Source organism: Fringilla coelebs, assembly GCF_963513975.1.
Source record: "Fringilla coelebs genome assembly, chromosome: 5".
Lineage (NCBI taxonomy): Eukaryota > Metazoa > Chordata > Aves > Passeriformes > Fringillidae > Fringilla > Fringilla coelebs.
The window spans coordinates 38,809,555-38,834,721 of NC_140033.1; the positions used below are offsets into that span (position 1 = coordinate 38,809,555).

General features: G+C 40.0%; 1 protein-coding gene across 7 annotated transcripts in view; it reads right to left on the bottom strand.

The window, feature by feature from the left end:
- Positions 1-11,650, bottom strand: part of PPP1R12A (protein phosphatase 1 regulatory subunit 12A) — a gene marked incomplete at its 3' end in the record, with an annotated part of 112,125 nt that extends 100,475 nt beyond the window's left edge. For all 7 annotated transcript variants that reach the window (XM_084206740.1, XM_084206742.1, XM_084206741.1 and 4 more), the window contains exon 1: positions 11,306-11,650. In XM_084206740.1, the coding sequence (XP_084062866.1) occupies positions 11,306-11,542 (237 nt within the window). In that variant the 5' untranslated portion in view covers positions 11,543-11,650. The remainder of the gene's footprint in view (positions 1-11,305) is intronic.
- Positions 11,651-25,167: the final 13,517 nt, after the last annotated feature.

The following is a 25,167-nucleotide window of genomic DNA, read 5'->3' on the forward strand; positions in this document are numbered from 1 at the left end:
AAAAAGAGAAAGGGGGACCATCTACCTGGACTGAAAAAATTCCTACCTCTATCACTGTCAATCTTACCCTGTTCTATCTTACCCTGTTTTTCCCAATGCCCACTTTCATCTAGGTTCTCTTGTTAAAAAGAGAAACTTGTGCAACTGTGTGGAATAATATGGGTCTCATGAATCACAACTATGAAAAGATAAGTACAGAGGTGTATTGATAAACAGTCAGTGATGTCACTAACTTAAGTGACACTCCTCAGCTTTACAACCGACTATGAGCTCAACTGCAGAACAGCTGAAGCCAGATTTTAAATTGTTTTTGTTTTAAAAAGTGAGGATTCTGACTTAAAGCTTAAAACCCAGTTTAAGCTGCAATGAAGCAGTCCAAATCAGTTGACTTAGGCTGTTAATTGTTTAAATTCTGCATAAGCACCCTTCAAGCAGTAATAGAATTCAAACCATGCTATCAAATACATTATCAGCAGCGAAAAATGACAAAGCAAAATGAACAGGGGAAAAAAGCACCAAGAAACTCCTACAAGAAATGAAAGAACAAAGTCTTTCAAATGCTGCCATGAGAGCTTGTCTTGAAAAGACAAAGTACTTGCTAAAATATGTTCAGGTAAGAAGCTATTAAGATACAAAGCCCTTGGAGGATCTCCCAAAAGGGGGAAATTACACATCATCTCTTCAAGCAAACACTTGAGTCATATCTCTGTGTAGTTGATGATAAATGATGTCACTGAAGAAGATATGGCTCTGATGCCAAGGTTACTTGACAGAAAGTTGCTTTAAGTGCTATTTGATCTCTTATTTGAGTCCCCACAGTTCACCTGCCTTCAACTTTAAGTGATGGTTTTATTTATATACTGTTTTTTTTTTGTTTTGGAAACAAAAAAAATCCATCACACACACAAGAAACCATAACAAAAATCCTAAAAACAAACTTAAAGGAAAAGTATTTTAGTATTTTTAATAGGACTACTATCATGCAAGCTTTTCTATGCCAGAGCTTTCTTGGTTTTATGCTTTAATCCAGCATATTCACCTGACATGGCAGGTATCTTAGTCTAAAAAAGGATGCCAAACCATAATTACAGCAACAGCTTTTGAAACTCACCATCTTAATAATCACAAATTTTGCTTTAGTAGGCTTTCCTAGCTTTCGTGAACTCTTTGTCAAACTGAAGCTGTTATCTTCCCTTGCAAACTGCTCCATACACATCTGGAAAAACTCTTGTTTCCATGTTCCTTGTGCCATAGAAAGTACTAACAATTAAGCTCCAGAAAGTTATGACACTTTGTCCACAGGTACAGCAATTCTCACAAAATTAGGATTCTCACAGAAAAAAAAATCTAATAGTGCTCATCTCCAGCAGTCACATCTTAACAGCTACTTGAGCTTGCAAATGCTATTTGCTATAATTACAACTGACACGTTTTTTACTGTTACAGAGTACAGCAACCTCCTCAATTACTGAGAAAACAACGGAGAAAGATTCTCCCACCCCCAGATCCCACAAATGTAAGTGATAAAACACTTTATAAAAGATATAATCCAAACCAAGTTGTTCCCTGTTTTCCTTAAAACTGGTACTTCTAAAATCATCACTGCTGTATTTACCTACAGCTATAGGTAAGACTTGTTTCTACAGTACCTTCATGAGCTTTCTTAGGGGTCATGTTTGATAGATCTGGCCAAAGCCCACCTTCAATATTTAATAAGTCTATTAGAAGTGTTAGGCACAAAGACACTAGACCTGTTAAGTAACTCCTGTGCAGACAAGCAGGAAAGCTGTTTCTCTTCCCAAGTGTACAAATACCTGATAAGCACTGTGACATACAAGCATTAGCATTCACTATCACTATTAAACACATACAAACACAGCTACAGAGAGCCAAGCGCCAAGCATTTGGCTAGGCTGTCTGCAAGGAAGTAGACAATGAGTGACCAAAAAGCCATGTCCAGGGAGGTTCATAAACAAAAAGCCACTGACAGTCCCAGTACTAGCACCACTGACAGTCCCAGTACTAGCACCACTGACCCCCACTGCTCTGTTATACTCAGAAACCAAATTCTTCTTTCAGACGTAAGCACTAAACTTTTATTTTCTACTGAGGAGATGAAATGCAGGCTCCTCATAAAATATAGGACCTAAAAAATTTCAATTTGCTACAGTAGCTGAATAAAATAAAAGTGGTGGGAAATTGTGAAGTTTGGCAAGTTTTCTAGAGACATTGTTTTATATGACTGGATAAAAATGAGATTATTACTTATCAGGAGTTGACATTTGGCCGGCAGACACAATGTTGGCACCCCAATTTTCAGTCTTCATTTTGGACAAAACCTAAGGTAATTCATTTTGCCCAAATTTTCAGCAGGTTAAAGCACCATGTTTAAAAACATTTCCAAATAACAGATTAGCAAAAAAAAGTTAAAGAGCATTGACTTTTCATAAAAATATAAATAAAAATAAAAAAGAACTTAATGCTGCGACAACAATAAGCAGGGTTACTATATTTTCCAGAATACAGGACTAGTAGTCATAATTCACACTGATTGAGGAAATAATACAAGTAGTTTCAGATTGTTTCATCACTGGGATGGAGAGATACACTTTTAGAAAATCTATTTATTTTCATAAAATTATTCACTTAATTACGCTTACTTATTCAAGTATAATTGCATCTATTTGCAAACACGCTGCAAGCAACAACACACTTGTTAAAACTTGGGACAACATGCTTTGCAGCCTTAAAATAACAAATTTTCCACTTCAGTAAGAAAAGCGCAGGTTTTCAGTCAAGAGCACTAAAGCAAATTTCAGGATATTTGTAAGCTGAAAATTTCAAAGCCATAAGCCTGAGATGGCATTCCAGTTTCAAAAGGGGCCCACAAGGATCCCTGCTTTGACAGAGGAATGCAGCTCCTCAGTGAAAGCTTCATCTAAGTTAACTGCTTCAGAAGGCAGCACTGACCACACACATACAGTGTATGCGCTTGTCAGATGTGTTCACCTTGGTTACCAGATGAAGATATTGTTATTTTGCCTAAGACAAATAGTTGCTTCAAGTGTGAATTTTAAGAACAACTAGTACAGTAAGTTCATCCTATAAGATTGGATATTTGTCAGAATTACTAACAAACAGGTTTCATGTTAACATTCACCTTTCATTCAGTCCTTCCATGAAAGGACAACAACAACAAAAAAAAACCAAAACAAAACACCAAACAAACAAACAAAAAAACCCAAACCAAAACAAAAAAAACACCCTAGGAAATTGAAAAAAGCAAGAGATTATCTATCTATATATATATATCAGATCCACAACACAAAGCCAACACTTGCAAGTAATTCCCTAATATACAAGAAACCTAAAATACTCAAGAAGTTTATCTATACAGATGACTCTTGTTACTCTTCTAGCTTCACAGTCAGAGCAGCAAAACAAACTCACTACCTAAATAATCACTTCAGAACTAAAACTTGTCTAATAATCACTACTGGCTGGCTAACTGATCACATCAAAGCAAGCTATGATAGTTCCAACTCAAGACCCTGAACTACAATCATAACATGAGAAAGTCAATCAAAGTATATTTCAGACTGAACTAAAAATAATTTTAAAATAAATCAGTGAGAGACTTGGCCTTTTTGAATGTTTTAGGGCTACAACAATTTCTAACAATAGTTTACAGATAATTTAGTATCAGAATCAATGGTCATGAGCTAGTTATAGACCAAATTTAAGCATTCAGAAACTACAGTAGTATAGGAACTATTTATTTGCCATCTTGAAGATAAACCTACTTCTGTGTGTAGGCCCAAAATGAGGCTACATTTGATTCTCAGGGGCTTCACCCTCTTCTTAAAGCCAACTCCACACTTCACTCTGTTTAACAGACCTTTAGAAATCATTAGCCTAACAAATATACTGTTAATGGGCTAAGTGCTAACACCACTGAGGCATAAATAGGAAACAGTCTTGTTCAAGGACTTCATCATATTGCTCTAATATTGGTTTTGTTAATGAGCCGGCAAAGATTCAGTTTCCATCATAAGCACAGTGGGTGATTCAGTGTGTTTAATAACTGAAATACAAGAGCTGGGTACCAGGTCTTGCCAAAACAATGCATTAAAAAAAAAATTTCAACAATGCCTCCCCCCCACCAAGTACCATGATCATCCTTTGCCTTCCTGTATTCTATCTTACAGACTTGAAATTACTGGAAAGGAAACAGCTGAGGAATGCTGCTACTCCTTTGCCACGCTTTCCATTGACTGTCATTTCAGAAATGCACATAGGAAAGTAAAGGAGCTTGGAATGTCTCCACCCATCCAGCAGCATCAGAGGCTGACCAGCTTAGGGATGGCTCCATTGCCTTACAGCTGCATTCCAGTTTGCATTTTATGGTTGTCAAGATCAATGAAGAAAAATATACTCTTGGGCATTGACAAAACATTTGTTAGGCAAATGCCCTCTTATGCTGCATGTCTCACTTGGTATGATCTATATTTATACTACAATACAACAGTAATAAGATGTAACGTACAGTTTCTTGGCCGCAAGAATCCCAGAAAGGTATTGTAGTCATGCTACAGTTTCAAAACTACCTCCACATTGCTTACGGAGCATATTAGTTCATCTAATATTCATCCAGACATATAATTGAATAAAATATCAGTATTTGCTAGAACAGGCCATGTTCCTCAATTCCACAGGGTGTGAGTCCAGCCTCAGGAAACACACACTTGAGAGAGACTACCAATTTGCTGGGCTCTCAGTTTTTGAGAGGATTGCACTAAGTGTCTTACTAGCCTAAGTGATAACTCCAAGAAAGGGAGCAACTGAGAGCATGAGCAAAGGGATAAACAAGTAAAGAACTGCACAAGAGCCTGTCAAACCATCTGTTCCAACTACAATGTAGCATATATTAAGCCTGGAATACAGACCCCTCCAGAGTGGTAAATCTACTAGCGATTTATACTGACTGCTTCCATCTCCTAGCCTCAGATTTAGCTAATAACAAATTCAATAATTTGGTAAAACAGCATTCTTGCTACCACAATGTCAAAATCATAAAGGCCTTAAATCAAGTGTGTTCATATCAATTTTATCCATACATACAAAAGCACAACTCATCTACTGTTACAAGGTGCTTTTTGATGACCTATCATGAGAAAGTGTTCTAATAATACCAAAAATACACTAGAACACATAGAAAACCACAGACAAAGCTGCACTGTAAAAGCAGCATTAATGCTACACTGAAATTCATATCTAGAAACCAAGAGAAATTGTCCCTGAACATTAGCTTCAGTAAATACTAAACTCCTACCAGAAGAATTCATCCTTACACTGGAATACATCCTTACACTAAACTAGCAAGTTTAAGAAACCTGTCAATTACACTAACATGAGAACTGGCTTTAAATACTTTAAGTAATTTCTATATGCTACAATTCACTTGGGTTATTCTGTTTGTGCACAAGAAAGATCCATAGCAATGAAAATACATAGAAATCCTACGTTCAGCCTTGACAGAAATAATAAATCTAAAGGGATGAAGAGATTGTTACTCATTTCTTTCATAAAACACCAAGAACACAATTTTTTTGAATACAGTATTTAAATACCCACTATTATACTCACAGTATGTCATGGAAAATCACACCTTTTTTTCCCCTCTTCTTGCCTCCCTTTCAAAGAGTAAAAAAAAAAAAATTTAAACTCTTGGATGACAACATCAGTAGGAAGATAACAAGTACTTACTGTACCATCTGAACCTAGCTACTGTAACTACAGAGAGAAGGATCTGTGGCCCACACAAGAACCAATCACAAAAGAGACTTTAAACAAATATGCTTCTGTAGTCTGATCACTGAGTGAAGTCAACATTACATTTATTTCTGGACTCATTTTCTCTGTTTATCTTGTAGCATAGATAAATTGGAAAAAAAAGGCCATGATAAAAGAATAATAAAACAAGCTGAACAAATTACTCCAAAATTCTCAGAGGTAGAACATGCACAATGAGAGCATTAGGAGGTTTGGTGATTAGCAGGTTGGTTCCTCTCCAAACAGTGAGACTTCAACATCAGTTTTGTAACTGAGTACCAACCTTTCAGTATGAAATGAAGTCCTCCTACTCAACAGTTTTGAAAAGTTAACAAGTTTACCATATGCACCAGTTTTTTCATTTTTTGAAAGACTAATGGTAGAAGTCATAGCCAGGAGGTTACTAGGATAGCTTTGAGCTATTTCCATATCTTCATTACCCTTGGTTGTTGGGTGCTGCTGCGATGATGCAAACACTCTAGATACTTGAGACTCTGGCAACCTGGTCTTTGCTCTCACAGGTTGATGTGCTGCGGCCCCAGCTCAAATACATGACCTGTGTTACCATTCATCAGAAGGAATACGGACAGTGCAGCCCTAACGCCCTCTATCAAATTCTAAGCCAAAGGGATCCAGTACCGGTAGATTTTTTGCTCCTTTTGCATAACTGGCTAGAGTTTGAAAGGGTGTTTTAACAAGAATACAGTTGGTGCCAAAGGTATCCATACTCGTTACCATATCAGGTACTAAGAATATGCCACCAGAAGCCTTGACAGACTTTTTCACATAAACAGTTGCAAAAACTCCTGCAAAGGAAGGTAGTACTTACCAAAGAAATAAATCTCATAGAACCCAAAGAAAATGACAGCAATAACTGTACTTACTCAGAAAGAGTAAGCAAACATTCTGTGAAACACACAATCTTAATTAGTATTCAGGGATAAACACAGCAGAGTCCTACAACAATGGCAGCAAATCAAAATTTCTATTTTGCAGATAGAGCACACTGCTCTATCTGCAAACTAGCATGCAACTATAATGCTGGTAAAACAGTCTCACCTTCACATTCAACTGAGCACCTAAAGAGTTGCAGAAAAACACTATTTGAGACAGAGAGATAGCCTTTGAGGAATTTTATTTAATTAAACTGTAGTTGTCACAGACAAAAAAGATGACCTGAATCCTTCAACACGAGCTGGGGCCTTGACCAACAACATCCCCTGTGGTTATGCAATGATCCCCATGCACAAACAGCCAAGACAATTTTCCTTATCTTACCTCAAAAGCAGTATCCTCCCCAGAACAAGTAAGATCAGCACAGCAGGACATACTCTTTACATGCTGTGTGGTGGAACCAGGCTACAGCACTCACCTTCCTCACCCAGAGAGAATGAGGCCAAAAACAAGGTTACCATCTCCTAGGTCTGAGCAGCCTCAGAGAAAAAGGACAGTCAAAAAGCAGGCTGCAAAAATTGTGATACCTAACCACAGCCTAATCTCAGCCAGTGCTGAGGTGCGTGCAAGTAGTGCACATCCGATATTCCCAGGGGAGCAATGGGCACAGGAAATCCATCCAGCCTTCCAGGAAGCTGGCCACATCGTGGTCCCTCCCAACTACATGAAGTCTTTCCGTGGTGCTGTCCAGAGAGGATGGGCTCCACTTTCCTGTACAAAGCTCTATGTAACTTCTAGACAAACTACTTTCAGCCATTTAAGCAATAAATTCCAGTCAGAGCTAGTGAACTGAATTCTCTTTCATGAAAGCCAAGGAAAGCAGAAGAGAGTCCAAACTCTGAGGAATGATAGGCGTTAAGCTTTTGGGACGAGAGAACTGAATCCCACTCTGAGGAAATATGTCTGCCTAAGACAAGATCAGGTTTTATTGAAAATATTATATAGCCTCTTCTTAAGATTACTTTGGAATATGCCACTTCTACCCCCCCCACTCTGGAGACACTAATAATCTGCAACGTCACAGCTCACCTTTGAGCTTCTTTCTTTTCTCAAGTTCCCCTTACATTCCATTGTTAGGGCAGATTAAAAAGCTGCACTTTAAGTTAGAGCTCATCCTGCGTAACAGCTGTCTGAGAGTGCAACATTCAAAACTTCCACCTCCACTGCAGTAATGGCATCGACATTTGATTGTAAATTTAAAGTTCTCACATTACATTGTAAATTTAAAGTTCTCATTTAAAAGTTTTCTGGTCTTACAGATACATATACACAATATGTATATAATGCAGATCATGCAGCACAACACACAGTATCCTGCTGCAATATCCTACACTGCATATATATCTGATAGATAGGAAAACAGTATGTAACAGTTTTGTCCTTTGTGCTGAAGGCCTAACCTGAGGACTTGTGCAGAACAAGTTCTTAAAGTGAGCTTTAACTCAAAATTCTGTAGAGGAGTAAAAACCATAACCTAATGAAAAATTTTCCTCTTCTGCAAGATGCCAATGAATTTAATTCATCTGTCCTCAGATATGATGCACTCAAATCCACTCATTTGTGCACATGCAGATAAAAAACAAAATCTGTTCACTGGCACTTTCAAGAGCTGAAGCAAGTACCTATATATATATCCTCCACACTTTTCTCCTCTCAGCTACCAAGTCAAGTAATTGTTTTCCTTCCCGTATGCATCAAGAGAAACAATTCTACAGGTAGCTCTCTGATGGTGATGGCACTCTACCCCACTCAGAAAAAAAGCCTAGCTAATGGCTTCAGCAACAAAGCTCGATGCCCCACTAAAAACCAGATCTGAAGTTCACCAGAATTTCAGAATTAATGGTACTTTCCCTTCAGCACTTCCAACTACCTGGGCTGTGAAAAATAAAACAAAGCTGAAGTCTCTTCCTATAACTGCCATATGTAGCAGGAAAACCAAAGGCTAAATATTACATTAAATATTTAATTCTGTTGCTATTACAGGCACATGCATTTGCTCAAAATAACTGGAAAAAATAAACTGAGAGAAGACAAAAAAGACAACCCAAAAAACTACAGTAATTTTACCTTTGCCGAGATAAATTTATTTCTCTGAAGAGCAGCATCTTCTACATGGGATCTGACAGATGACACAAACCAGAAAAAACCCCAACCAACCAAAGAACCACAAAGCAACAGCACTCCATGGCAATCTTAAACACAATATGGACTTGAACACAATTACCATCAGTCAGTTAAAAGTGTCAGGAAGAAGGACAAGTTTTTGAAGAGCTTCTTTTGAGAAAGACACAGCTTTTTTCACACTGCAGCCAAATTTGATTAAAGTAATTCATGCTACAGACTGCATCATGTGATTTGCACCTTTTATACGGCATATTAGAAGAAAATATGATTTTGTGTTAATAATGAAGTGAAAGCATTCAGAGGCATGGATCTGCTTTATGGTTTTTTTAACAGCAACAGGTAACCTCCACTTATAATCCTTTTGAGGCAGTACAATAACTTCACAACTGATCCTATTTACTTTCAGTATCATAAAATCAGAAAAGGTCTTTTGGTATCACTGAAGGAGGGGAGGGGGAAGGAGGAGCGTGAGCAAGAATTTTAGCCGTCATGTAAATCTTTACCTTTATTTCCTTAGACTTTGCCCTTCCAAATGGAAAGCTGACTACAACATACAAAAAAAGGGGGAGAATATGCTCAGAATTACCCTGATGAGAGCTTTTTTGCATACAGTATCACAGACATTGTGAAGATGCCTTCTGGACATCAGAAGGAAAGAACGCCATCTCTTATTCTAACAATAGAGTTAAGCTAAACGTCATCCTTCCCTACCAATGGCTGGAGTACAGCAACTTGTAGACCCAAGGATCTAACCAGTTAAGGTATGGCTTCTCATACAGAGCTCCCTGGAAGCATGACCGGACCATAACTTGATTAAAGGAGGATAAATACAAAAAACCAATGCAATGAAGTGACAGGCTAGCCTGCAGTCAGGTAACCGTGCTGCAGTAACGCGCTGACAGGCTTAACCACAACACACACTCATTCTTCCAGTTCAGTTCACAACTGAAAGTAAACCAACACCCTATACAGGGGAGCAAGTGACAACTCAGACACAGCAAACAGAGCAAAGAGTCGTAGAATTTTATATCCCATGTTCAAAGGGGGATTCTATCCAGTTCTGCAAGGCAGTTTATGTATTTCTAGAGCCTAACACCCTTGAAAAAATCTATATAGGATGGAGAAAACAAATTCACCATCTCCTTTTTTTAATGTAAGAAACCATCTCATCTAACCATTCTGCGAAGATTTCTACTTGATGAACCTACAACACATAACCTTGAAGATATTTTTTAAGCTACTGAACAACTTCTAAACTTAAGAACAAGAAGCTAGCCTGTCAAAAATATTTTTTTGCTTTCCAGATATTCAGTGAATCCAATATTTTGTGGAAGCTTTTGGCCTTCTAGAGAAAAAAACTATTCAGGCAAACCCGCATTATCTCCGGATTGCCACAGCCTTTCCTTATTTGGCTAACGTTTTGAGATTCCAATCAGACTGCTATGAAGTTCAACATGCACAAAGCATCCATTTTGAGGAAACTTCACAGCCAGTTTCCCGTCCATTCCCCCCCCCCCGCCCCGGCCCAAGTGAAAGTTACCTCCCTCGGCACCAACACCCCTCCCACATACCCACACCAGAACAAAGCAATATGGATTGGGTTTTTAACTACTTTCCAACGCGCGAAAAAAAAAAAAATTAAGACCCCCCCGCTCCTTTTGAAGTTAAGCTTTCACACTGAGGCGGGAGCCATCGGTAACGAAAACAAGTAGCCCCTTACTGATACGCGTTTCTATATAATTAACAAAACACTGGTTTCCCCTAGAAACTGGAGAGAAATAGATAATCCGTCTCTCAGCTCGGCCGCCCGCACACACACGAGAGGGCTTTAATCGGCTAAACTACTGCGGAACCGGGGAGACGAGGGAAGCAGGGAACTACTACCGGGATCCCGGGCAAGGGGCAGCGGCAGAAGCGCCCCCCGAGGGCGGCCCGCTTCTTCTCACCTGCGGTCACCCTCCCACGCCGGGGGGCACCTGCTTCCGGCCCCCTCAGCCCACACGGGGCAGAGCCCGCTCCCCCCAGCCCTCCGAGGGAAGCGCTGCCAAAAGGGGAAAACGAAAGAGGGTCAGCGGCACCTCCTTCCCGCCGGAGGAGAGGCCCATCCGCCCCTTCCGACGCCCTGACCGCGGGGAGGGGGTGCAGCCCCCCGGCCCTACAGCCCCGCCGGCCCGGGGCTCGGCCCGCGGCCCCCGGCCGGTCTCAGGCTGACCCTGCCGCCACCTCCCCGCCCCGACACCCCCCAGCGGAGGGAGCGCAGCCGCCTCCGGCCCCTTCCTCCTCCACCTCCACCTCCTCCTCCGAGGTGGGGGGGGGGGGGGGAAAGCATTCGGCCGGCCTCGCCCCCCCTCGGCCCCAGTCCGGCTAGGGGTCCCTTGATCGGCCCAGCACCGACCTGGTGGAGAGCGGTGAGCCCGTCCACATTGGCGTAGTTGATGTCGGCGCCCCGCTCCAGCAGTCGCAGCACCTCCTCGGTGTCTCCGCTGGAACAGGCGGCCAAGAAGACGGCGCCGTCGTCGAACTTCACCTTGGTCTTCTTGCGCTTGACCACGGGCGGCTCCAGGTCGGTCTCGGAGCCGATCCAGCGCTTCAGCTGCTCGTTCCGCTTCTGCTTGGCGTCCGCCATCTTCATGCCCCGCTCGCGCCAGCCCCCTCAGCCACGGCCGCGCCGAGCGTACACTTTATACCGCCACTATCCCACAGCGCACCGCGGCCGCGCGCGCTCACCCGCCCAGGGAGGGCGCGGGGTGGGCGGGGAGCGGAGAGGAGGGGCGGTGGCGGTTTCATTAGCATAATCCCGCGAGATTGCTGGGGGGGCGGGGGCAGCGCGCGAGCGGGGCGGGGCCGGGGCGGGGCGAGTGGCAGTTGAGAAGGGGAGCTGGGAATGGAGAGGGGGAGTGGGAGCTGGGAATTGAGAGGGGGAGTGGGAGTTGGGAATTGAGAGGGGGAGTGGGAGTTGGGAATTGAGAGGGGGAGTGGGAGTTGGGAATTGAGAGGGGGGAGTTGGAGTTGGGAATTGAGAGGGGGGAGTTGGAGTTGGGAATTGAGAGGGGGAGTGGGAGTTGGGAATTGAGAGGGGGAGTGCAGCCCCGCCTCCGTCGGGCAGCTTCGCTAAAGGCAGTGCCTTGCCCGTTCCCGCCTGCGACTTCTGTCACCTGTGGCCACATCGGTGTTTCCGCCTCCGCTGACAAACGGGCACATGCAGCTGCTTGACTGGAAAAGGGGAAATAAATGGAGCAACTTGCTTGAGGGTCCTTTGTTTTGGGAGGTTAGACAGGACCACCTCAGACCAACTTGATGTACAAAATCACCCAACTCCCATTTGCCTCTGCACTTCGCGGGGCACCCAGGGAAGCTGGAGAGGGACTCCTTGTCAGGAACTGTAGTGATAGAACCAGGAGTAATGGGTACAAATTACACTAGGTATTTTTTCAAAAAATTCTTTCTTGTGTGTGTGGTGAGACACCGGAACAGGCTGCCCAGGGAGGTTGTGGATGCCCCAGCCCTGGCAGTGATCAGAGCCGGTTTGGATAAGGCCTTGACCAACCTGGTCTAGAGGGAGGTGCCGCTGCCCATGGCAGGGCATTGGGATTAGATGATTTTTAAGATCCATTCCAACCCCATAACATTCTATCATTCTATCATTCTACATTCAGTGGACAAAGCCCTGTGCTTATTGTCCGTTTCACTTACAGTTCATTTCCATGATATCAAAAACTGGGGGGTAGCACAGCCATCCTTTCTCTTGGGAGAAAACAAGTAGTTACAAACGATGAAGCATTTGAAGATACAAAGACTCAAATGTTTTTGTTCAGAGTTGCAACTTCTAGGAACCAATCTATAACAGATAATAAAGTTTTTTCTATGCACAGCCTGTTTTCTTTAGCTAAAAGCAATATGTATTTTGCTTTAAATGGAATAATCTCTGGGGATAAAATGTGGTTTTGAACTTACTGGAAAATAAGTTTTATTTTCAACTAATTATAGGAAACAAAGTATAGTTTGAGAGGGTGACCAAACCTCATACACTTCAAATTTTGCATGATTTGTGTTTTTCTAATTACAATCTCTCCTTCTTATGGTGGGCAATTGTGCAGCCGATTCAGGCTCTTATTTCCATTTATATTGATAAAGATGTCAGTGACATTTCACAAGAAGTAGTAGTTGCAAGGTACCTGCAGCAACGTGCTGTTCTTAATGTTTTTCAGAACAGATTTTCATCTGGATATTTGCATAATATCCATCAGACTTACTCATACAGCAGTGCATGAGGTACATGCACTGACAGTTTGCAGGCGTAATGTGATTGAGAACAAAAGACAACATCTGGTAGTGAAGATGAAAGATTTGCCAGAGAAAGGTTTGCAGTCTAAGTAGGTGGACGAAAGATTATCTGGCACCTAATTTATACTTTCCCGTTGGCAGCCTGTGTGACTATCCAGGGGTACATTTTGGATTCCTGGGTTTGAAAATATGGCTGACTGCAAAGCACAATTCAAAACCAGTCTTTGCAGTGTTTATTAGTCACACAAGTGATTTAGCTGTGCTTTGGCATTGCACTGGCACCATCAGCATGGCATGGACAGTTACCAGCACCCAACCAGAAGGGAATTTGTGCAGGTTCCAGCCTCCTGCTGTGCTCTTGTCCTTGTGGGCAAACTCCCCTGGGGACAGACTCTCAACCCAGTGCCATTCCTAAGGACTTGAAAACTATAATCTGGAAAAAGGTAATGCAGGATAAAAGCTGCATTCCCCTGCCCCAAATGTCTCAGATGTTTTACAAGTCACCTCCCTATCATTCCGCTTCTCTCTCAGTTGGCTATCTGAAAATTTGACTCTTCAAGAAACCTCATATCTGAAGAATGTTTGATTTCAGCACACAATATTTAATAGAGTGCTTTATTAGCAACAAAGTAACTCTAGGCAAATCGATAGGCACATGTTCAAAATGCACTCTCTCAGGAATTTCAATGTCATGGAGCAAGTTTCTAAGTTTTCATTAGAGTTCCAGTCCCATCTGCTTGACTTCAATTTTCCAGCTCAGCTTTTTCTTTCTCGTCATGGATCCTCTTTTAACTTGCTCTTCTTGGCTTGTTGGTGAAATGCAGAGGTTCTACACCTCAATTTTGTTCTTAAATATCCTGCAGTAAGTTTGGTTTTAAAAAGCAGATCTCATACTTTCCTTTTCTTCATCTTTCCAGGAAAGTTTTTTCACTGAATCAGCTCCAGCTTTTCAGAGAACTTCAGCAAATATTTTTCCATGCACTGCAGCTATTTGTATGTTCCACATTCTTGACATTATTTTCCTTGACTTTTAAATTTTTGTGGATATCACCTCATGTTTGGGAGTTATGTTTGAGGGGTTTTTCAGGCACAGGCAAGATATAATTCATTTGTACAGTCAGCTGAAACTCACATATTCCATATATATTGAATATAAATGTCTTTTGGAGATAGTTGTGTGCTCTGCTGGAAATTATATGTAGCACTTAAATCTAGCAAAGCATATCGTCTTCCTTAAGCAAAAAGTAGAGCTAGTGTAAACTAGTGTAATCTCTGCAAGTGTTCACACTTCAAGAAGGGAATACTACTACTACTACTAATATTTTTAATTTCTAATATTTCCCTATCTCATATCTCCCATAAATGTTTGTAGTTTCAATGGCAATGGAATATTGGGCCACGTTCTTCACCCCATTGTAATGCCATCCTACCCCATGTCTAATGTCATTCCATTTCATTGTAAAATCAGTGTTGCTGAGAGAAGATGAGACAGTCTACAGCTTCTAATTTCATACTAATTGCGATAAACATATGTAAATAGCAACAATAATTTTGGTAGAAATGTGAAATTCTTTTCCCATTGTCTGTCTAAGCATGGAGCATTAAATTCATTTTTGCAGAGGGTTAGAGCAAACATATATTAAAGCTGTCTTTGAAGACCATATTAAAAGTAAGTATCAAAATAATTCTAAAAGAGTCAGTACTGCAAGAGAGTATCACAAAGTGAATTAGATAACTGCATAAAGTGTGCATGTGTGTTTACAATAATCACAGTATGCTAGCAAGAGACACAACCTTTTGAGCTACATTATAAGTGCAACTTAAGGACACACTAAGTTAGACCAATTTTATCAGGCTTTTTTGATGTATTGCTACCAGACTACCCAACACACTAGGTGTGCTGTTCAATCTCTTGTTTGCATGTATATACACAACACTAAAGGTGATTAAGTATGTCATTTTCCACATACAAATATTAGCACTGGAGTCAGTAGGGCTGCTTTTCTGTAGAGGTAATGATGTAAACATTTTACAGAGATAGCATCTATGTGTATACATATTTCCAGTTAATTTAACAACAGGCTTCAAGTGATCAATACAATGATTTAGCAATGAGATTGCTATCAGTATGCTTTCTGGTTTTCTATCTTTTCTTAAAAGCATTACAACCATTGTTCAAAGCTATTTCACACAGGCTCCTAGACAACAGATGTTCACAGATGAAGCTTTTGCACTACCCAAAATCGTAATCTTTTGGGATGTAGAATTTTGTTCTGATGTCCAACTGGATAACTGCTGATTTGTCTCTCATTTTGAACAGCATTACACACAGTGTGGCTTCTAAAAATTTTGTCTGAACATTTTTCTCTCCCCATTGAACGGAAACAAATATATCAAAGTTAATGTCATCAATTCCAGCTCTGGGAAAAAAGGGTAATTTGAAGGATAATGACAAATATTGCATATATAGAGAGACACAAAACTTTCTAATAAATTTAAGAGATTCTTATAAAGAATCCTGGATGGTAAAATGAGAGAAAGGATAACAAAATATAAAAGTATCTTTTCACATGAAAACACCATGACAGAGATACCTATCATAAAAATAAGGCATTTCTTTCATTGCTTTACTTGATAGTCATAGTCATTTCTATCTTTAAATCTGGTGCATTCTCTACTCTAATTGTGTGACACACCTGCACACCTAACAGTGAAATCTCTGGTACAATTCTTATCCAGAAAAAAAGGGGTAAGAGGACTATGCACAAATTGCTATCAAAATTTTTAAGTAAACTACGTAAGAATCAGACTTCTTGCTCTTTAGTCAATTCTGAGTAAGATTCTTATACAGAAACCCCACTTTTCAAGGTGGGTTACTTTTTGATGCTGCATAATCCTGAGTCACCAAAACCAAAACTAAAACTACCATAGCAACCAGAGCACAGATTTATAAACGATGCAGTTCTGAATTGGATTGCAATGGTGTATTCTCCCAGCATCTTCCATGAGCTTTCCACATATCGGTGTCTCTGTATTCCCGAATGGCAGTGCAAGCTAACATTTAAACTTGATTCACATAGAGATGCTTTCACATATTTTTATGTGTACCCATCTGTTAAACTAGCATTTGTTCTACGGACAATTTCAGCAGTACATGGATTAAGCTAAAAATAGTTGTCTTGGCTAGTAGAAAGTAACGCTATGTCCTTTAGAAATAGGAAAATATACTAAATTTGACTTTATAAAATCATTTTTACTTTCAATTAAATTTAAGTTTTGTCTAGTCATGTCATGAAAAAAAAGAACTGAGCCATCTGTTTTGTAACAGAAATATAGGTGCTCTGTTTCTATCCAATCTATGCATATGTATGGATGTAGACACAGTGTTAGACACGGCCGTGACAGTTGTCCATTTTGTCCTCTTGATATTGAGAAAAATTATCTTGGATTTATTTTGCTGTTTTAAAGGCCACATAACCTTATAGTAGCTTTTATGAACCTCTGTTCAACTTTCTGAAGGTGAAGTGTTTCTTTCCCACTCATGTGTGGCTTGAGTCAAGGAGCATACTGCTGAAGCATACAATTCAAATACTGAGGGGGAATGGAATGACCTGTCCCTCTGAAATGCATTCAAGTTGTTCCCTGTGAACTGCATTCTGAACATATCACAGCTGGGAAACATACTTCCAGGGCTGCAGGAGAATGTTTTGGACAAATAGAAATGAAAGACGTCCTATTCTAGCTTCTCACTCACAATACAAATATACGTGCACTCAAGGGTTATTGACGTCCGTGGCACATTTCTGCCTTTCTGCTACCAGAAGGTATATGAATTTCATTTTAAATATTTGTTTTGGTATATGAATGTGTCAATTCTCTAAATTAAAAATACTGAAATCTTTATGTGGCTGAACAATTGGCTTGGCTTGGATTTTGGGCATCTAGGAATATGCCTTGCTGCTCATGGTGCCTACAGGCTCTATTTTTGTGAGCATGTGACATAACTGCACACTCACATCATGATCAGTCTTAGCCACGTACTAAGAGAAGTGACACACTTATATCCCTGCAAAAATAATGTCATCCCTTAGTCTATTCAGACAGCCACTAAAATGAGGAGTTTTTAAAGAAAGAGGGCTGGCTGTTAGCGTACAGCAATGCGTATTTATAAGAATATTTAGAAAGACCTGTGTCTCTGAATACAACAGAAACAAGCAACTGAAAGCAGTTTTCTTGCTCAGAAATCACTTCTTCTAGCAGTTCATTGTCCTAATAATGCTTCTACTGTTTTTCTTTCCCCGGTATTTGTTACAAGCCCTTTGTTTGCTATGGAAAACTACTTTTGTAGGTAACTTCTCACACTACAGCTCAACTGATCAGACTTCATCCCAAACCATCAAGTGACTTCTTTGGTGACCTCCTATTTTCCCCTAGCACAAGGCCATTAAGAAATTGAATTGCTTTATCTTGGAAGTTCAAGAGTTACTTAACTGAGACAACAGTCTAAGGCAAAATTACAGCAGCCATTAATGTAACACTAAGGTGCTCCAGAAACTTTAACATCTATATCATAAATGCAGAGATGTATGCTTTAAAATCTTTTTAAATAACTTCTGGTTTGATAGGTTTGTGACTTTCAACTCCCATATGATGAAATTACATTTCCTAACCATTCCACTATTGGCGTGCTGGCCTGCAACTCCCCCATTCATCACGGTAACTCAAAACACTTGAGAAGGGACCTGTAAAATTAATTTTCCTTTTAGTAGATGCTTATGTAACTCAAAACCATGTTCTTTTCACCAAAGCATTATTTAGCCACTTAGTGTAAGATGAGGAAAAGGGTATAACCTCTAGATTTTGGCCAATTTTTTTATTTCCCTGAATAATTTGGATATATGACTCAGCCTTCTCTTTGCCTGAGAGAAAGACATGTCTTCCAGCATTTTCTTGGAGATCTAGGCTAAGGTTTCACTAGATAATGAAGACATTCAGGCAGGTTACTGACACAGAAAAGTCCAGTCTTCTCTTTTTTGTACTGCTCATTCCCTTCCTCTGGATGCATAGATGCCCTTCCCAATTGTTTCCCAGGCTTTGGTGTTCATTTGGCACCTGAATGAGTTGGCTACACTAGCAGACTATTTACTTCTTGGCTCAGCTAGTTTTCTGCTGCTCTAGCAAACAGAACAAATGTATCAAAGGTTGACAGGAGGCAAGATAGACTTGGGAATATATGACCAGGCCTGAGGAAGGACAGAATGACTCTTCTCAGAAGCAGGAATACATTATGTAGGCTCAACCATCACAAGAAATCTCACCTAGTTTAAGCTGTGACCATTAAACCATTATTTTTTAGCATCTGGAAAGGTTTATTTAGTGGTTTGGTATCCTTTGGACCTGGATTCTGGCATGTGGAAAATAAATCCACTAACTTGAGTAAGGCAAGTGAGCACAGTCTTTGTCTTCCCTGTGGAGGTAATGTACCTGTTTCACCTGACTTTCTCTTTCCTTCCACGTAGTAGCCAGCAAATAGGATTCTGTGCAAACATAGCAGTGAGTGGAGGGCTAGATCATTTTCATGTTAAATTATAGGAACAGCTTTCTCATTCTTGGCAGTCTTTTAAAAACTGACAACTGACAATCTTGAGAGGACACGCTTAGCAGACGCTCAGTCCTGAGCGTACAGCAACGGTGGCACGAAGTGAGCCAGGACCCCAGCAGAAACTCACTCCCCAACACAGCCAGGCAGTGCCCACCTGCCTCTTCCTCCCAGGTGTGTTTGGGTCATGATCCCTTCCCTGTTACAGCACCGGTGTAGTGTATCTATTACACAGGCATAGTGTATATACTATATACTTCTTTATGACTGAAACAGTTAGGGTATGCTTTTACTTCAAGCACTAAGTGAGATCTAAATCACTGATTTTGCTGAGATCAGATACTTGGCTTGGTTTTATTAAGCATTCCTTGATTTTTAGTTATGTACATTTCATTGCTTTCTCCCTCTGGCTCAAGAAAGTGAAGGGTGGTCCTAGAAAAGTTCTACATTACACTAATTTTAAGACAGATTGGTGGATAGATAGAGAGATAGATAGATAGATAGATAGATAGATAGATAGATAGATAGATAGATAGAAGTTACTTTATTTCAACTAGATTAATAACAGTAAAATTAACTACTTGTGCATACAATTATAGTTGGAAGATAAACTTTAAAATGTAATTGTTTTAATTATTTTTGTTATTAACATTTTGATAGCTAATTTAGGACTGTGGGCTTATTAGCAGCATCAATAATAGGATTTTGTAACATTCCTGGCTGTGCACCTGAATCTTGATTTTACACGGGATAAATACCATAAAATTCTTCATTTTACATTTCTGACCTAAGTTTGTATTTGAAACTCAGAAACTGAATAAAGAATTTTGATCACATTAATTAGAATCTTTCCACTCCCACTGTTCAAAATTTAAGATCTAAAATATTTAAATCAAAGCCTTAGTAAAGATATAATAGTCTATTAGAGATACAGCGCCCAATGCTGCGTCTTCTTTTGCAGTGGGAATTTTGATTGAACTGAGTGCTCTGAAAAAAACCTTTTGCTTGCACTAACACAAAAGTGATTTCTGTTCTAAACGTCTGTGTCACCATTCTGTGGGTTCCCATATTTAAAAAAGGCAGAGTTTGCATAATTTTGAATTTGTACATAATATTAAATCTTACACTCTTTATAAAATCCCTGTGGTACTCCCAGAAAAATAAATTGCAAACAATTACTTCAAAAGGAGAAGGATCTGGTCCTACTCCCTCATCCCTTGCATTTCGATAAGATTATAAAGGAGGTCTAGCTGCTAGAGAAAAGCAAATAGTGTAAAAAAATAATGGCTTAAACACAACTAATTTGTCTTCTTTTTGTAAAAAAGCTAATCCATAATTAAAATTCAAAATTTATGTCACTGCTTTTTTGCATTGCATACTTCCAAAGATTCTTACTTTCAAAGAGATGCCATTTAGTTTCCCCACAAAAAATAGAAATATCCTGCAAGCGTATCCTGCATACAATCACCATTGCACAAGACTCCCACTCCTCTGCAGCAGCAGTAAGCACAAAGGAAAATATATATTGTATTGTTTTATACCCCAAATGTGTGCAGTAGTTTTAATGACTGTTTCCTCTAGAAGTATAATTACATAGCATAATACATACAAGTTACATTAGAGACTTGCTCTGTCTAGATAATGTCTAGATGTATTAATTTGTTTTCACCTAAAGCAGTCAATACTCAGTTTAGAAACTTCTGCTTGTTTTAGTGACTTTGTAGTAGCTCCCAATAATATCCCACTGGATCCCACTGGAGTTTTTTATGCAAGTAAATGATTTCCAGTTCCAATAAGTTCCAAAATCTGTAATTTAATTATGCGTTAATTTATGAAGGGGTTATACAACACACAGACAATTTCCAGCCTGACTATTTGTTCAGGTTAAACATATTATAGCAGAACTGGAATCTCATTCCCTTGTTATATAATGTTCCCACAGATTCACACTTTAGCTTTAATAAAGAGATGAAGATCAACCCTCAAAGAAGCAATTACCCCACGCAGTCCTCATGAGTAGAGAGATAAAGCTAAATATAATGTAAAGCATGCCATTTGCCCATACAGTGTTTAATGAAGTCCATACCATAATCAAAACATAGTTAAACAAAACCAGGCAGTTACCTAGAAACAAAAGCACAAAAATCTCTGTCACATGTCTGAAAGCATTTATGGCCAGATCCTGCCACTGTACCCTTGCTCACATTGTACAGTATTTATGGGAAGACCCATTGAAGTACTCAGGTATTAAAAACAATTTAGAAGTTAATAAATGCTTCATTTGCTTTTAAAGCTGCCATAAAATAGGCAGCCTTTAGATTCAATATTTGCTTTAATGATTCCAGTGTACAGTGGCTTTGTTAGGTTTGTGTTGCCTGGGTTGGGTACAAGTTATGCAAGCACAGAGCTCATCTTAAGTTTCAGAATTTCAGTTGTCTAAATTAAATCTAGCCTAACTTAGTTTACACTTGAACTCTGCTTATATTACTACCAGCAGCCAAACTAGTTAGCTTTATGGTAGCTCAAGCACACCTCTGGCATCTTCTATTTCTATTGGTGTTTCATCTACTGGTGTGGAAATTACAGGGCATGAAATCATCAGCTGGTGTAAACTTACTGTAACTACCCTGGGTAAAGGCCTAAACTTCAAATTCTAGTACAGTGGACATGAGATTTCCACTTATAGAAGTACAGATTTTGAGGAAGTCTAGACTAACTCTACTGAAACAAAGAGACACCTAATTCACTGTATTGGGTCTGGCTAAGGTGGAGTTCATTTTCCCGTAGCACCCCTCACAGTGCTGAGCTCTGCCTTGGTCCTCTCCAACATGCACAGTAAATTTCTGTCTACCTGTGTGACACAGAGGATACTGCTCAACATCTGGGCAAACACTTGAGACGTGTGTCTCTCCTTGGTGTCTAAATTTAATCTGTACCCTAAAAGTTAGTACAGGTTTGCACAGTATGTCTAAGTGAGCAAGTATAGGCAGAGGTGAATACAGTTTGTCTGTGATTCAAACTGCTGCATATCTTGTCTGGTTATAAAAGAGCTCTCCCCTTCAGGTAATGTCGGAACACAGCTTCGAAACCAAAGCTGGCTCGTTTCCGCCCAGCTTGGAGCACCAGCAAAACAAGCTGCTGTCTGTCTGCACCTGTCTGTGAAGACTGTTATGACGGGACATGGAAGCTACAAGACTCACAGGGAAGCCCTGGGGTTTGAGTCTGGGTGGAGGCAGGAGCCAGGTGATATAATTAAGGCAATCTGAAATCAAGAACCAGAGACATATAATGCTCATTAGCCTAACAGAGTAAGTAAGGTAGGCCTATGGTTGTGAGTAGGGTTTAGCACCAGGAAGCTTGCATTCACTTTGACAAGAGCATAGCTGAACTTCAGATGGAGCCAGAAAACCAGGGAGTGTAATTCATGAGGTGAGTCCAGGAGATGGAGCAGACAGAGCAACAGCAAGGACAGATGGCTTGAGACAAAGCTACAAATGAACAGGTGGTGAATGCCAGGAGGATCCTGAACAGTGAAGCCAACAACAATAACAGAGACCTCGAGGCAAGGCAGAGAACAGAGTTCAAGCCACTATGCTTGCTCTCAGGACATCTTTTGTATACACCCTATCTGCCAACAACTAATGACCTCTGTCTGCTGGCTGTAACACGTGTTTTGGGAGCTGGGTCCACTTCCCAAGGGCACGGCACCCAAAGGCTGACTGTGTGAGGCAAAAGTCGTCTTCCTTGGCTAGTCATTGCATAGTCATACCTAGAAGGGAATGCATTAGTTAACTTTAGTGAAGTTAGAGGAGGACTGTAAAGAAATCTGTGGAACATTTGTTTTCACACAAGATTAATCAATATAATGAGGTGCAATCATGTAATGGTCCCATTGAAACCTCCAAGCCCTAGTAGGAATGCATATGCTTACATGTACACTAATCAGGTAAGCACATACTTATGAAGGCCTCTACTTCAATATAAGCAGGAACCTTACTTTTTAAGGGGATGAAAAGATGTCATAAACTGGAATTGGGCATATAGTATCTGTAGGGCTGAAGGTGGTGCAAGAAGATGGGTTAGCTCTCTGGCATGTATATCAGTCATTATATTAAAAACTTTTCCTGCAGTTGTGTACATATTTGCATGCTGCCTGTAAAATGACTGCTGGGAGATTATTTATGATATTTTTATTAACCCAACCAAGGGCATATAACTACAATTCTGCCTGCAGCGCCCATTGCTCTTGTGAAGTGCAACAAAACTGGATGCAAGTCTTTTTCCCTTGGCATATCTGCTTCTGGCTGGAAATATATATATATATGTGTGTGTATATATATGTGTGTGTGTGTGTGTGTGTGTATGTATGACAGAAGCTGGACTTCTGCCAAAGTGCCATTTGACACTATGCCAGCTTTTGGTTTTTCAAAACCAAAAGGCTTTTGGCATTTGCCATTTAGGCAAGGTGACCAGTTCATCCCCAGCTCTCCTTAAGACTTACAAAGTATTAGTCAGACTAGTTATTTTCAGCAGTGAGATGGGTTTTTCGGGATGGGTTGTTCTTACATAATTATAAATGTACATGGGAAAGTCTAAGTAAAGGGAATTAGCCTGCCTGCTGAATTATCCCCATTTGCTTGTTTCTGTCAGATGCTTTCTTCAAACAAATTTTTTTCTTTCATCCACATACATAAGATGTTGAAATGCACTCACGGTAACATCTTCTGAATTTATTGATAGTGATTTTTGTTTATCCCAGGATAAAAATAAAGCAAAAAAAAAATTCAAATAATTTTTGTATTTGTTTCACATTACATAGGGAAATGAAAAAGGTAATGTCATATCTTACGGCATGTTTAGGATATGTATCCAAAGCAAATGCGAGGTTTCCAGTGCTTTTTGTTTTTTCAGATGACTTTATTATGTTCCAGTAAACAGATTGTAATCATGTCTTATCCTTGTTCTAGCTGGAAGCTTTGCCAGATCTTTTCTTTTTAAAGCAAGGACTCTCCTGTTTGCTTTTTATCAAGTAGTTTAAAAAGGAAATGATCATGAAGCTTTAGGATTCTTGCATCTGATTTAAGAATCACATGGTTTCTCATGAAATAGCCATGTTTATTTTCAATCTCATGTTGTACAAAAAGAATTGATTTTTTGTAATTTTTAATGCATTAAAGCACAATAATTCTCTTTTAATGTGCTTTTACATCCTAGATATCCTAATTCTACTGACAGTAGGCTTGATTCTCTGTTGCTCTCTGTTGTGCTACAAAGTGTGTACACAGTCAGCAAAGGCAGATGTTCAGTAGCCTTCCAGAAAGGTCTTTCTCTTTCCAGTGACCATAGAGTCCAAGGAGACTGCTCCCCTAAGACAGGTCTGAAGTCAGGCAGCATTAATATCCCCTACTTCACACTCCTTTAAATCAACAAAATGCAAGTGCTAAGTGGAATGAAAGGTCTTGGCTTCTGGCAGTATTATTTTAAACATCCCGATTATATTTTCTATGCATGCCTGTACATGGCTGGACAGTGAATCAAGCACTTTCAATTACATGTCAGCCTGCAACTGATATGAGTAAAGGAAGCAGAATCTAGCAGAACCTAACCTTGCAGAGAAGTACCTAAAAGAGATTATTCACAGCTTTAGCTACAGCCCTTGTATTTCCACAGTGTTCACTGTTGATCACATGCTTTATAGATCTGTTTTGGAAAGATGTTTCGTTAGAGAATCTGACTCCCAGGTCGATATTCTGTAGTAGCCTGCGTGCTGGGGTATGTTGGTCACATCTGCATCAATGGTTCAATGCAACAGGAGCAGATCAGCAGCTGGAAATGGCTGGTACTGATTCCTCCATTTAAAGAACCATAGAATAGTTTAGGTTGGAAAAGACTTCTAAGATCATTTAGTCTAACTATTAAACCAGCATAGCCTACACCACCACTAAACCATGTCCCTAAGTGCCACTTCCATTGTGACTCAGTCACTTCCCTGGGATATATACATATGTGCATATTACCTTAGATCAGATTTACTGTGATGGATGAACTATTTCTAGGTTTATATTGTGGGTGGTGCCTACCATACATGTGGTTCAGAATCCTTCTGCTCTAATTATGGTGGCAGTGCAGCCGGTATACTTTTGGAGTGAAAGTTAAAGCTCCATTTCCCTCAGAAAGAATATCGTGTGTATGCACCAAGCCCACTCTGCAAACCAAGACAATGCAGAGTGAGTGAGGATGATCAGAGCATGGACTTTGAAGCTTCAGTACTTTTCTGAATAAAAACCCAGCTGGAGATGCAGCTCCTAGATACTGAACATTGCCTACTGAGACTGTTCCTGCTCCACTGTACATCAGTGACCAAATCCTCAGCA